The sequence below is a fragment of the Battus philenor genome, unplaced genomic scaffold, assembly GCF_028537555.1.
Source record: "Battus philenor isolate CCGP_79_NKW_IND1 unplaced genomic scaffold, ilBatPhil1.0.hap1 SCAF_5, whole genome shotgun sequence".
NCBI classification, from domain to species: domain Eukaryota; kingdom Metazoa; phylum Arthropoda; class Insecta; order Lepidoptera; family Papilionidae; genus Battus; species Battus philenor.
Genome location: NW_027181715.1, coordinates 4,064,708 through 4,080,849, shown reverse-complemented (window position 1 = coordinate 4,080,849; position 16,142 = coordinate 4,064,708). Strand labels below are relative to the sequence as shown.

The following is a 16,142-nucleotide window of genomic DNA, read 5'->3' as shown; positions in this document are numbered from 1 at the left end:
TATATAAGTAACCAGAAAAAATAGTATATAGATATTCGTTTGGTAAAATATTCTCGAAAAAGTGTTATTTTATAAAAATAACCATTTTTAGTGAAAAAGTTAATACAAACTTCCTTTTTGGTGGTTTTTAAAAATATGACTTATCTCATTGGCATGCTCACAGTCGTTCAACAAGGCATGGACGTGAGTAGGAGGAGCATAGCTCGATATTTTCTTGCGAGATCTAATCAAGAACGAGGAGATTCGAAAATGAATGTAAGTTATCGACATAGCTCAGCGGACGGATAAGTTAAAGTGGCAGGGACATAGCACGAACAGATTGACAAGCGAAGCGAATAGAAGGATACTGGATGGAGGCTGCTTCTAACTAATACTGTTTGAAATCTTTCTGGAATACATATATCCAGCAATTAACGCTTAATTGTTAATCATAATCATGTCTTAAATAAATAAAAATAGCGAGTGGCAATGTATATTTAATATGATTACATTAAAAAATAAAGTCGGGACTATAGATATATACACGTAACGTCGTAGCGACGGCCCGTGGTTTGCTTGCGCGTGGGTCGCCAGTTCTGCCGGGCTTAGTAAAACGCGCGGACGTCGCGACAATCAAGTAAACACACAGACAGCCAACCATGAGGAGTAGTGTAAAGTTCGCGTATTTACTTGCTTGCATCGCTTATGGTAAGATTCTTACAAAACTTATGATTATTCACTAATTCATCTCATCAATAATTCTCGTTAATTATCTGCATTATTAATCTGAAATTGTCTGAATAAACGTCTAGTATACTCTTTTTGACTGATCAATAATAGTACTATGGAAACAACTAGACAAATATTGTGTACATTAAAATAATCTCAGGTCCATTTAACAACAGTAGTCAAATATACATCGATTACGTAAAAAGTTTATACACAATAAATTACGATATAATTTTACTTTAGCTATATTACTACTATTTATTATTACTTATAATATAATATAATAATATTTATTATTACTCTTAAGCAAGAGTAATAATAAATATTCAATTTTTACGTACAGTAATAAAAAAATAAATATCATAGAGCCATCAAATAACCAACTGTTATTAATAAAGAGACTAAGTTATTTAAGTCGAATGGTCGATAAAGCGTTAGACAAATTGGTTTCAATAATTTTTTATGTATTATGTGTTAATATGTAATAAAATAAAACCTGTATGTTGAGTGCGCAAAACTGGATATTCGCGGAACTCGCGACAGGTGTTCGACTAACGCTATCAAAAATGTAATCATGTAACAAATAACGTTTGACACTTAATTATGCTCAAAAATTAATGTGTTATTTCAGATGTCGGTAAGAGATTGAAATAGATAGATAGAATTGTTGCATATTTCCAAAATATATTAATGTTAATCCTAGAAAAATATTAATCTATAAATGTCATTTTATCTTCGTCATCGAACAAAGGATTGGAGTTGACAAAGAAACAGCCCTTTTCAATTAAGTTGTACATTCACTAACGAACGTTAATTACATTAACATTGCTGTTGCGAAACCCTTGTTTAAAGTGGCGCATAAATCACATTTGGGGCAGTCGAAATGTCGCCTTTTATAATATCGCCCGATACCGGACAGGTGTGGGCCTTGTAACAAAACAAACCGAGTCCAACTCCCTTTCCAATTGGTTGGGCAACTGCCACCAGACCGGTGGTAGCCGCTAGCTCTATTTACAACAATTAAAACCAAAGGCCGTTTTATTCATGCGTTCACTATAATTTTTTTCTTGGAAATTAAAAACATACTAATATTCATGTATTGTTCATTAGTATATATATCATGGCCATATTAATAAAGATCGAGTTAATTAATCGGCCAAAAAGAATAATTTCTAAATTCAGAGTAACATTCATAACATTAGCGATTATTTAGTAGTTGCATATCCTAGAGATTGTATTCGATTCAATTCACAATACAACATTTGAGTATTATGCATATATTTGTTTTGAGTCGACCACAAATTCTAACATCGTATATACGTATTAAAACACAAAAAATGAACGCTTTGAATAAAATTATCTAAGCTTTGTATAAAACTAGACAATCCAAGGATAAATTCATAACGTCGAATTTATACAATATTTCTAGATTTGTAGAAAACCACCGAACACATTAAAATATGTTGGAATATATTAAAAAGTACAAAACAAATCAACTCAATATTTTCTAATGTTTTCGAACGAATTATATACAATTTATCTAATTAGTAAATTAATAATTATTGTTGAAAGGTTTTTTTTAAATTGTGTAATATGAAGCCAGGCGGAAAGAGTTTTTTTATATATACTGGAAGTTTTATGGGTTTGATTTTTTTAGCAACATAAAGTTTAACAGTTCGTAAAACTCCGCGAAGTTTTGTGTGCCATGTAAATATGTTGAAACCATTTACATATTTTTTTTACTTTAGACGTGGTTTGTGACGGAAGTATAATTTTCTTTATAACATATTGTGAAATCTAAAGGTTAGCAGAGTTCCGTGGGACCTGCGATGACCCGAGTTTCACTCTTATATAAGAAATGTTAAAGCGAGAACTGTTCTGGAAAAGCTTATGTTTGTGTATATATGTATATCGCGCATATTGTATTAGGAAAATGGACTTTATTATTCTCATGTTGTTTTTTGACAGAACGTCTTTTTGTTTATTAAAATAAAATTAATCTAAAATATAAATTGAATTCATAAGATATACTTTAATTTAAGCAAGAAGTCCGGTAGTTATTTAAGTGAAAAAAATTCCATACAAAAGACATCAACGCGTAAAACATGACTAACACAGTATATTACGAAATAAATAAAAATATTGTTCATATTTATTAGGAATTAATTTTAAAAGACCAACGTTAAACAATTTTTTTGCATGTCCTAAATTGATTGGCAATGGAATTAATATCTGTCTGATCAAATCAATTAGTCATTAATTTACCGCCTGAACGAAATAGGAAGTTGCGTAAAAATTCAAATAACTTTGCTATGGCATTGTGCATGCTGGTTTAAAACTATTTACACTATTATAGACCTTAGAGAAAGTTGTCAATAGAGTGGTATTCATGAGTGTTAATGCTTATCTTGTAATGTGCCAAAAAGCTTTTACTGAAGTGTAAATATTAATGGCTTTTACATATTGTTTTTTTATAATACCATCTCTGTAATTAGATTCCGACTTTTAAAGATTTAATAATCTAAAATAAGCTTATAAGTATCAAGTTATGTAGATGCTATAAACTACATGACGATTAAAAAAAAACTAGCACTGAAAATAATCTAATTTATATACGAGGAGAAAAAATGTCGAAAAATTTTGAGTATTAAATCATTTTTTAGAACCATATATGTTTTTTGATAAGGGAATCCGACGCATTCAAAACTTCTTAAGACGGAGTATTTAATTTTTAAATTGGTAGTAATGATAGCTGTGTAGTACCAAGCGAGGAAGTCGGAGTTAAACCCTCTGTGCGGCACTCTTAAATCAGAATACTAAACGGACGTTATCAAAAAACGACAGACCAAGCCAAGGTTCTCTCATGAAAGCCTAGTTACTCCACAAAGAGTCTGCCGAAGCGATTGAAGAGCTCGGCGGCCCTCCAATCAGGTGAAATTGTAGTACGTACCGACCCGAGCAAAAACTTTTTTTAAGAACCCTAGAGCTTTACTACTTTGAAAGAGGTTTTAGACTAAGCACCCCGAGCATCCGTGGCAGACTTCAAATGCCACTCGGGCAGCAATCAGGTCGAAAAAAATTGGCACAGGTTGTGATTTTTTTTGTAAAGTGATGTTTTTTCGTTTCTGCCTTTACAAAAAGAAAATGATTTATGTTAATATAGAGCTATTTATAACAATTCTAATATTATTATAGCGCATTTTAAAGCCAGACGTCCACCTCGTTAAACCTATTAAATATTATTTATGTAATGTAAAGTAATTATTTTCACAGGTGTACCAAATCATTATGAATTTAGTAAATTTATACTTTTATTTGGAATCAAAAAAATAAGGTAATCGTTTACAAAATCGACAACATTTTAACTTATCTATTAATTATCAGATTCTACCTATGATACTGTAAAACAAACATACCATATATTTGAATTATTTTCAACTAAAAACTTAACGCCTCTATATTTGATAATATGATTAGAAATCTAAACCAGACATAAATTATCCTTTCTTAGGTAAGCCCACTTATGGATATATTAATCGTTTTTACGAACATTTGTACAAGTTTTTGCTTTGAGGCTGCGAATAATATTACCAATACTATAAATTTAACGATAAGCCTATAATTTAATATAAACCTTTGATCTTAAAAATAAAACTATAAGAAAAAAACTGCAATGTTTAAATTCACTGTGATTACTACTCATACATTGTGAAAAAAAAAATTATATATAAATAAACAATAATTAATAAATAAAATGAAGACTTTAAATATAATAAGAGAGAAAAACGTGATCTTCATAATATTGCACAATGAATGAATCGTTCAACGAACCAGCTGTTCTCATTACCGACAGTTGTACGTTCACCCCGTCGATAAATACGTGAAGATAAATTATTTTCTTCCAAGAATCATCTCTATTTTTGTTGCGAAAATTTTTTAAGGATAATTTTTGATAAAAAAAATACATGAATCATTGTAGTAAATATACATTAAAAATAAATCTTGTTCATTGTTGACAAAAAAAGAGGAAGTACGTTATTAGAAATGTTTCTTAAAATTTAGTAACAGCATAAAAAGTTGCTCTATTTTATCTCAACCACTGCGATAAAAAAGTCACGCATTACAGCTCAATTTTCTGTAATTAATATAATACAGTACACAAATGAATCAAACGATTATTTTTAATTTGTGACTTTGTTAACAAACAGATGTCAATTTAAATACAAATATAATAAACTATGTAGCAATAAATTATATTTTTGTACCAAAAAGAGTTATGACTAGTGGGATATGATAACTTCTAGCAGTGCAAAGTGTGCAGGGGCAGATATTTAATAATAATTATTTTTAATATACAGTAATCTTAATGTTTAAAACGTTTTTTCTTACTTACGTTATTTAGTATTTCTGGAACCTTTGAATTTTTGATGCGATGTACCTTAAATCTAAAATTTGACTCGTATCCAGGGCATCTAATATTTCGACCGTGTTTAACAAACAGAATAAACACTTACTCGTAATCATAAAAATATCTTGTGAATGTTACCAACTAGTACCAATAACCACTTAAATGTAACCTTATTTCACTCTACTTACTCCGTGAACTAAAATCGTAGTGTCATCTTATAATATTATGTAGTAATTTAATCAAGCACAAAACATTCATTCGATAATAGAATTACAAAAGTGCGGAAGGTGCGGTGAAACCAGTTGGCAACCATCTCATCTTACGTAATAGTCTGCGGAAGAGATGATGACATCCTTGCGGTTCATCTTATTATAACTTGTGTTTTCAAATTGATTGGAAAAATATGGATACCACGGCATGTAAGTGTTATTTTGAATGCAACTAATTTACGTAATATTTTTTAGATTTTTTAATTTTAGAATCCTTAATAGATGTATACATAGATGAATAAAGTTTATAATGAATGTTCTCAAAAACATCTCCATATTTATACCACATGTCTGACGATTGGCTATATGTATTTATGGAACTAAAACTCCATCCTCAGTACAGTATAATATGTAGCACATGTATCTGCGTATTTTATAGTAATAAGATAATATATATTGTATTTTATTACCATCATTTCTGCTGTAGGATCTACGCATCTACTATAAATTTCCAATAGAACCGATAGCAATTATATGCTAGAAGTATTTATAATATATGGTATATATATACCTAAAATATGTATATTACGTTTTGTATTATTTTTCAATGATATTTACACACCTCTTTTTTATTATATCTATAACCTCTAGGTTGACTTGTATAGAATGCCGGTAAGGCATTTAATCCGCCATTTCAGAAACTGTTAAAAGAGAAAGAAATTTTATTCTGTAATTCGACCTATCAAGAAATAATTAATTAAAATAAATATGGCGTAAAATGCGTATAATAAAAGATACTGATGATTCAATACATTATATACGTATTTTGTTTCTTATTTATTAGATATCTAAATTTTATATATGACATCACATAAATAATATATAACTATTAAAAGTTGTCCACCCTCTCTCTAAAACAATGCCTGTGTTCCAAAAATAAACGCAATGAAGCAAATACAAAAGATTTGCTGTTTTTATGCTATGAATATGCTTTCCGGGAAGGTATAGCTAATTGCATTATTCCTTGACTTATTAATTATTTGGCAAACAAATTATTTCAAAAATTCACAATCAATTTTCAATTTAAATGTATATTTTTTAAATAAAATGGATAAATTAGTTTTATTGTATGTAAAAGTGTGCATAGAATTACCTATCTAGTCAATATAGAAGAGAACCTGATTTAACCAAAAATTTATTGTTATGTAATTATACTATTGTAAGTTCTTGCTGGCTGTTGTTAGCTCTTGTATAGAATTCTGTGGTTTGGTAGACGTTATAATGTAACTTATATTCTATTTAGTTTTTTTCTAGTTTTAACTAATAAATAACAAAAAGTTAATACAAACAAATTACAGTCTTTTTAATTATTAATTAAAGCAACTTTGAGATTTACACGCTAAAAAATTTGATTTAAAAGTATTTTCTGTCTGTTTCGCTCTTTGAAAAAATTATTGATATAACTTTATCAAATATTTAAATATCATCGATTTTATAGTGTTAAGGAATTCGAATACACAGCATACTCTGAAACAAAAGCAAATCAATTCACGTCTATGTACATAGTTATAAAAATACAAGGAGGATTACAATGTTCTAAGCAAGTTTTACCCGAGAAAATATATACACTTATTTAAATACTTTATATTACGCATTTATAATCTTTATGAGTAAAAGTTGATTTGGTATAATTTTTATCTCTTATCATTAACAATTTCGTTATTTTATCTATGATCTAACTAAAAAGAATTATTATCAAAATGCGTACAGCTGGCTGGCAAGCCGTTGCGCGAACACATCAAGGCTGTCCACTAGTTAGTACTACTTTCGCTTGCCCGCCTCTAGCGGCCACTAAAATGTTACATTATCCATATGAAGTTTTATTTATTTTTTTCAATTTTTAAATATTTACTCTTATATTTTCTAACCTAAATTAAACTTTTTTAAAAAATATATATTTGATTTTGTGTCTGTAGCATCATGTAATAACTAAAATCTAGAAGTAAAAAAAGTCACTTGTACCACGCAGACACGCTGTGTAACAACAATTAATAATAGTTTATCTTTAATTCTTGACATTTAACATAAAATAAAAAGTACATCTTTTAAATAGGTATCTGATATTTCAAAACTATTAAAAAGCAAACAATAACATATTTTAATGTTTTAATATATGCAGTAGTTAACCTTGTTTGGATAGATTGCATTCATTTTACAGCGGGTTATTAAACAAGAAATTTTATGAAGTAAAATAAAAATTCATGCATCCAAGTTGAAATTTTTAAATGTGAAACGTATTGTGAAACAGCAAATAGGATTTATAAACAATTTGCGTCAACCAATTTCATCACCATCACCGTTTCAGTTGTAGTACGTCCACTGGCATCCATCTTTGATTTCCAATAAGACCGGTTGGAAACTGCCTGCATTCAAACAAATATAATAATATAGTATATATATTCCTTGTCTTAGTCATTTTTTCGTTTTTTTTTTTTTTAATTATAAGCTTTGTTACAATAAACTCCAACACAAAACTGCGATTACAGAGAACAAGAGATTCTTCTTTTGTAGACCAATCTTTTCCGCTGCCGTCAGTGTGTAGTTATTTATACCGACAAGCAACTCTTATTCGCAAAATCAATAAGTTTTTAACAATCGGATGTCTTTAAAATATGTCTACAAAGTAATCTATTAACCACAATTACGCTATTTCACAATGCAATCACGCCAATATATAAGTTTTAGCGTCTTAGAAATACAGACAAAGTAATAATAGTTTGATTGACTGTCCAAGTATAGACCGATAAATAACAGAGGCAAGGTCACGAAGTTTACGTTAGTAACGTTGTAACGCGATAATAGTAAAATCAAAATATTACATGACAATAACTAAACCTTGAAATATTTTTACAACATTAATTCAATACCTATATTGTTTGTGGCCAATATAAGATTTATTTACATGCAATATAGAGATAAAAATTTAGCAAAGAATGTGTCAAATGTTTCTATGTTACTAGTGCCTATAATTATGTAAATATTTACATTGTGATAAATTTTCAGACTTTTTAGGTTAATGACGCTTTTTTTTAAATTGTTATAATATATGTTTTACTTTAGGATTGTTCACTATAACAACATCTAATTATATTACCTTCTTTGATAATGTTAGGTTTTTTAGTTTCAAATCAATTTGTTGTCCTTACTTATTATTATATTTTTTATTGTTATTACAATATAGCAATTGAATTTAGAGATGAGCAGCGTTAAGGAAGCTACGACACATCTTATCCAATATCTCACAGTGCCCAAAGACAAAAATCTACAATAAACCTTTGTCAACTTTGATAAAAACAGAGACGTGGTCTCTCAAGCCTTATTTGGAACCTAACAGTCACTGAAGGAGCCATGGATAGAGCTATGCCCAAGATTACTCTACGAGGTCGAATCGTAAATAAGGAAATCTATAAACCGACGAACGAAACCGATATAGCCCAGCTGATTTGCAACTAATAGGAGAACATAGACCGTCTAGCCAAGCATAGGACGTCTACTCATTAGGTAGATCGATGGTTATTAGATTGAAGCTGGATATAGGTAGCTTCCAACGGGGGAAATCATTATCTGGCAGTAGATATACTATGGTTGAAATTTTAATAATGATCATTGGTCAATAAAATTTACAATAATATGAGTGTGTACCGTAATCCGTCGTTGGTGGTTTATCATATTATTCGAAAATAAAATTATATTTGTTAACTTAAGCTTGAATTATAGATAGACATATTAATAACATCGTGTTGAACAAAAGTAAAAGTATAGTAGAGCATTGATGCGGTGGCCGAGATCTGTCGTGACGTAGCCGTCGTGCTGCCCGCGAGACGCGCACGAACTGAATTGTACTTCATCCAATTATCTATTCAGAATAAGACGATCGACAACTGATTAATTATCTTGGCGTGTTCATCGCTCGTTTATAACTAAACATCAATAAATAAAAGGTATTAATTTAGACGTTTACAAATTCAATAAATGCATCATTTTCACGGGTGTTACGAATTGATTAATAATTTTAGATTAGTTGTAAATAACACTGGGTGTATTACATCAATAAATTATCGTCAAGTAAAGAACGGATACAAGGGCAGGTGGTACCAAACCTTATTACATTATTTCAAATTATGTGTATCATGTTTTTCATGAGTAATAAATTTAGAATGCACGATTAGACAAAAAGTGTTTTTGCCTGTCGTTGGTAGCTTGAAAATAACCAAAAAATATATAATTTCACGTAATAACAGAAAGAACAAATGAAAGTTAGTTCTTGAAGATATAATAGTTGTTCATAAAGTTATCATAATAAATGATAAGGGGATAATTATGTCACAGAATGGACACAAAATTTAAATTTTAAAACAAAGATCTTACACGAAAGCTTCCAGTGTACTCTTTCTTTACTCTGTACGTAAATAGAAATGTTAAACAATTGGAAAGTAATTACTTTCGTGTTAAGAATACAAGTGTTGTGTAACTTTCTTCTTTACGCAGTAACAACAGGACATTTGTCTTACATCTCAGAAACTACTGTCTGTTGAATTAAAGAATAGACTACCCATTTTCCTTAGGCACTTTTACACTTAATTAACTTCTGTCTTTACGTTTACGCCACAAAGTGATGATGTAAGTGATTCAAGTGACCTCAAATATTTAGTTTATTATTTAGGTGAGGCATAACAAAGTTCTCTTTTAAAAATGATGTAAAAACACATGCTGTACTTAATATATATATATATATATATATATATATATATATATATATATATATAAAATATATATATAATATATATATATATATATATTTATATATATATATCGATAAATTGATCGACAGGGTATTCTTCAGATATTTGGAAATATTCTTCCAAACAATACTCAAGGTATTGAAAAACAAGCCTTAGTTATAGGAACTGCCTACATTTTTCTCGAAAGTCACATTAATTCAGCAAGTGTTTTCGCAAAGTTACCTAAAACTCTGCTCTTGTGATGTCTTCACAAATAAAAACCACGAGGCAATAAATCTAGACTTTATGGTGGCCACTCAATGTCACTTTCCATCAATAGGAGTATTCAAAAGAAAACTAACGAGAATTTTTCTTGGTCCATCTCAAAACTTTAACTACACATATATAAATAAAAATAATTTCCTGTGCTAAAAAATATAATTGATGTAGTCAGTATTTTAATTAGTTCTAATTAAATATGACTGCAAAATTCGTAACTGAATTCTAAATTCTACTGTATGAAATTTTTTAAAACGTAACATGTGAGCTCGTTAAAACATCCGAAATTGCAAATCGCATAATAGAACAGTTGTAATGAATATAATAGCCTCCGACCTCATCAGCGTTGTTGGCCAAGCGATGCAGTTGTTGCACGTAACATGACGGTTAAAACGAAAGTGTAAGCGCGTTCGTTGAATTGCACTCGGCCTTTGTTTGATATATAATAATTTTCCTAAAAGCAAAGTTTCCTGAAATGAAAGGTTTTTCTTAAGCTCATCAAAATGACAAATAAAATAGATGCAACAATAGTCTAATAACAAATAATAAAAATGTTATTTATTTTTTTTGGAGATCAAAACTTGCAATATTAAGTTAATTTTAATAGTGAACTAGCGTATACGCTATATGTTTGCCTTTTTAGGTAAAAAAAATATTACCGGATCTTCGTTCTTTGGTTTTCTCTTTGCTATTCGCAAATTCTCTCTTTTTTCGATGAATGGCAGTATTAACTGCCATATTTGCATTGTCTTATTCCGAAGGCTTGACGGGATAGAGCGCAAAAGATTCGTTGACTCAGTATTTTACAGGACTTGGATTGCCAACTTTTTTGACGGAGGGGCATTACCGCCTTATTTAAATTAATAGATTCTGTGAATCTGAAAGGGCAAAGCTCAAATAGCGCTTAATTTAAAATTGAATAGCAAAGCTCCAGGTTACTTTCGGAAGGCTCAGCTTCGATCGCTAAATGTTATTATCATTATTATATTGGAAAACCGCTCAATGGAATAATCTACGATAGGAAATAGAATCTCGGTTTGGGCAACTAACGATTTAAGTATTCCAATTTTGCGACGACCCACGTCAAGTAATAGCGCGAGGTAGTTCATTGCCAACGCTTTCTATCGATGTCATCCTAAGTCACGCACGCCGTTTTCGTAAGTTATGACAAATTTATTTTATTTATCGTATCAGTAAACGCAAAACGTGTGTATTATTTTCTGATAAATGTAGTATGTTTTTCTTTTTATTATGTACAGAGTATACAACCTGCCCTTTTCTTCATGTATCTCATCTCTATCTAAAAGTAGTCCAGTAGAGATCGCTACGAGTGATATAACGATGAGGTGTTGAATTTTTCCTTATCATCTATATTTTTTTTGGTACATTTCTTTTTAGATAACATGTTCATTTTTTTAATGATATTAATGAATAAATTTACGATAAAGTTTAAACGAAAAAAGAAATAATTTACCTTATTTTTATCATCCCTATTAGCGTAACCTAGTATGAAATATAGTAAACCTCATGTTACTGCCCGCATGGAAGTAATTTAATTCAAATTCTACGTGAATCGGTCACGGCCACACAGAACTACATCTACAAAGCACTTATTATAAGAAATCGCAATATAACTATAACTGCTTTGTCGCAATGATTTCATAGAAGCTAAATTCTTTGTATTTAAAAAATACAAGGTTACATTACTCATTTCCGTCGACTGCACAAACAAAAATTATAATGCGTTAAAAGATTAATTTGTAACGATAACATCGATTGTAAATGTTAATTTCTGTCTTTGTTTACATTAAAATAAAAGCACCTAACCTAAATAATAGGTACTAAAGGATGATGCTATGAGTACATCCATTATTTTTCATATCAGTTTAATAATGAATTTATTTTGTTTGCAGCGAATGCTGGAATACTGCTTCAGAATGCGCCTCAATGTCCTGAACAACATGGAGTGCAGGTAATTTAAGCTCACATATAAGATTTTCATAATTAATTTCTAAATTTTTATTAAAATTATACTTTTTTTAGGACCTGAATAAATCTTAATTTTTGTTCATACACTTACAGACTTATGCACATCCGGAGCTTTGTGATCAGTTCTTCCTCTGTACAAACGGAACTCTAACAGTGGAAACCTGCGAAAATGGCCTGCTGTTCGACGGAAAAGGCGCTGTACACAATCACTGCAACTACCACTGGGCTGTTGACTGTGGAGACAGGAAAGCTGATTGTAAGCATTTTCTTAGTATATTTATTATGTATCCGAATATTTTTTATTCAAACAATGGGTTGTAGGAAAAGTAAACGGTGAAGGAGCATTTGGCCTTTAGTTTACTCAAGTCATGTGGAAAATTGGGCTCTCTATTATTATCGCCTTGGAAGCAAAGAATAGAATGGTATAAAAAAATTGTTTGTCTTTGTTTCTGTCAAGACATTTCAAAACAAACATGACCTTTAAAAATAAACACATCACTGAAAAAAATATAATTCTGAACAATATGGAGGCATCAGTAATGAATTTTTGAAGATATTTCAAGGAAAAATTTCATAAGTTGACGAAAAAGCGGAAAAATATTACATAAAATTAAAGATAAAAAAAAATTGATGATATATATTTTAACAAATGTAACTAGGGACTGATTAATAAACGGATATACCTTATTGTGGTCTTCTTTAGCTCAATGTTTTTTTTCCAGTGACGCCTTATTCGACACCTGGCTGCGAATACCAATTTGGTATTTACCCGGACAGCCACGAGTGCTCCACGAGCTACGTTAAATGCGCTTTCGGCATCCCCGAACAAGAGCCGTGCACTCCTGGCCTCGTTTATGATGACAGGATTCATGGATGCAACTGGCCTGATCTACTCCAGCCATTCTGTAATCCCGAAGGTAGGTTTTTAAGCAAACAAATACTTTATAACTTGCATTATTTTTTTTTATGACCCCCGCTATTGGGGGCCTCTCGTACCCCTATTGGTGGTGGGATAGGGACTTTATTAGCATTTAATTTTTTTTCACATTATCTTTTATTTTTTCTTTCTTCTTTCATTCTTCACATTCTCTTTCGGACCATTTTCTATCTTTCATGCTACATTTCTACTTTCTTACCCTTTTGCTCTGTTCATCTATCATTCTTCCCTTTTTCTTTTTACATTATTCGCTTTGTATTTTTATTTTACATTGTTACTTATTCTATAATTATTTTCTATCACAGTTTTGTTTCTATTTACATTTTTAATCTATTTATCTTTTTATACTCTGTTTGCTTTATTTCTTTCTATCGCCCTTTTGGCGATCTCTTTACAAAGGGATATGAATGCCTGTTTGTCATCTCCGCCTATCAGGGAGGGTATTGTTTCCTCCATGATTTCAACGCCAGACCGGCACTCGAAGCCGTGCCGGAGTCCCCCGAATGCGGGACACCGGGCCACAAGGTGGATCACGGTCTGGTCCACGCCCGGCTCACAGAAACACGAGGGGTCCTCCTTGAGCTTGAACCTGTGGAGGTACTCAGAGAACCCCCGTGCCCCGTAATTTGCATTATTGTAGCGAAGTACTTCAACTATTGCGTTATGCTAAAAACGTTCTAAAATTAAAATGAAGAATAATAGTACAATTTTTACTGTAGTAATAATTAATAAGCCTATTAATTTAAAATGAAATTTGATGTTTTCACAGCTGTCATCGGTTTCAAATGCCCTACAAAAGTGCCATCGCACTCCCAAGCTGCCAAGTTCTGGCCCTTCCCTCGCTTCCCAGTGCCTGGTGACTGCCACAGATTGATCACTTGCGTAGAAGGCCAGCCCAGACTTATCGCCTGTGGAGAGGACAAAGTTTTCGACGACCAGAGCTTGACCTGCGAAGATCCTGAACTAGTGCCACACTGCGGACACGCATAATCTGGTCATAATTTTATATTACAAAACGAAAATGAATTACTTAAAACCGGTATTCGATACTTTGATACTTTTTGTCTAGATTTAACGAGTCACATTCACACATTCTAAGCTAAAATCTACCGCCTAATAACAATAAATTTCTTTTTCGTTTTGTAATATGATTATTATATTTAATTTACTAAACAAAACATAAAAACATCACCGCCGAACTTTATTTATTTTAACGAATCATCAATACAGATACTGTTACCACACGAAATTAGAGTAGATGATATTTTTTTATAAAACTTCACTTTTATACTAAAACTTTTGTAATAAAACAATATAATATATTACAATTATAAATACTACATTGAATTAAACGTGATATTAGTTACCGTAGAAGTATAACAATATTATCAATGTCGCAACGTGTAATATTTTTAAAAATTTATGTAAATATCTTACCTTTGACAAAAATTAAAGTGTAAATAGAAAAAATAATATATATGAGAAATATAAGAATAATATATACAACAACAAGCATTATTTTTACATCCTTTAAATGATTTCCACCAATTCTTTTTATTTACCACTTACTTGTCCGCGTTTCATCACGTTCTCGTCTGATGGAAATCGCTGATGTTATCTAAGATGAAGCACTCAGACTCTATAGGTACCTATCCTCTCTGATCCTGAAGGTTATAATTCTCGGGGAATAAGGAGGTCGGCAGACCGTTCCATATACGAGCTGTGCGGATTACAAATGTGGAACGGAGGTGCTTGATACGACAGAAACGGAGATGATCGGATAATGTCGTGATGGCAGCGCATTCCACAAAATAAAGTTTGTAAGAAACTAACTTAGCTAAAGGTAAAAGTCATCTAAAAGAGTCAAGAGCTTTTTAGCTAGTATTTTGCTGAGCCTACCCATAAGTGGCAGCAGTATTTTACATATGACTGGACTTCAGCTACAACCTACCTGTGAAATACCGCCTGATACTATTCAAGACACTTAGCTTTTAACCAGATAATTTAGTCTTATTTATTTTAACCACTGTACTGTTAGTTTCTGGGTTGCTGAGGTCCAGAGTAACAAGTTTCCTACACAGTAAACATTTCAATGCGTGGTTGTTTAATTTTAAAGCAACGGTAAGAAGAAGACATGCCTGGCAATATAAATTTTACCATACCTAGACAGTATGACGTATTGTACTCCTATTTAATATTTGTGAATTATAATTTAATAAATTTAAGCAATTTATTTAACAAAAAATTGTTAAAGACGGTTATTTTAATGTACATTCTATGATAATTAAGTTCGAGAACAAATTACTATGCTACTGTTTTAAAAATAATGTAAAATTATCTTAAAAAAACCCTTCTAAGTATGCTATGACCTCTTTTCAAAACCGTGCGCTTGGAACTATCATAGTTTTCAGTTGAGGGATGCTATTAAAGAACTCAATATAATTGTAAATTTTATACGTTCACAAATTGTCATAATAAATCGCCGATAAACTAATCTAGTGAAACAATAACATAAACAAAATTAAATACAAAGATTAGACTGTTTATTAAATTAATCGAAGTAAGTAGTGCAGGTATGCTATTGTCAAAGATTTTGTATAACAAAACCCGTAATAGCAAGATAGAGTTTCATGTACGCTAATTAGGGGGCCACCCAGATCTTGCTTTTTTAAATTAATTCTTTATGTATTGGAACCAAGCTCTGGTGACATAGAGATTTCATACACCAACCTTTTAAAGAGGTATGTTTCATTAACACTTTTCTGTAATTCAACTTGCCTTCACACTTTCATTTCTCTACATATTTTGGGTAGATTGAGATGCTGAAAACC

The 16,142-nt window shown here is 30.9% G+C and overlaps 1 protein-coding gene across 1 annotated transcript; it reads left to right on the top strand.

The window, feature by feature from the left end:
* Window positions 1-135: 135 nt before the first annotated feature.
* LOC137929836 (protein obstructor-E-like) lies at window positions 136-14,717 on the top strand. The gene is made up of 5 exons (XM_068772949.1): window positions 136-255; window positions 12,271-12,357; window positions 12,468-12,630; window positions 13,097-13,291; window positions 14,081-14,717. Exons 1-5 carry the CDS (start codon window positions 136-138, stop codon window positions 14,299-14,301), a joined length of 786 nt encoding a protein of 261 aa, XP_068629050.1. The 3' UTR covers window positions 14,302-14,717.
* Window positions 14,718-16,142: the final 1,425 nt, after the last annotated feature.

Coding starts and splice junctions, on each gene's coding strand:
- LOC137929836 (XM_068772949.1), top strand. CDS start 136: ATGACTTATCTCATTGGCATGCTCACAGTCGTTCAACAAGGCATGGAC. Junction 256..12,270: donor GAGGAGATTCGAAAATGAAT/GTAAGTTATCGA, acceptor TTTTCATATCAG/TTTAATAATGAATTTATTTT. Junction 13,292..14,080: donor GCCATTCTGTAATCCCGAAG/GTAGGTTTTTAA, acceptor ATGTTTTCACAG/CTGTCATCGGTTTCAAATGC.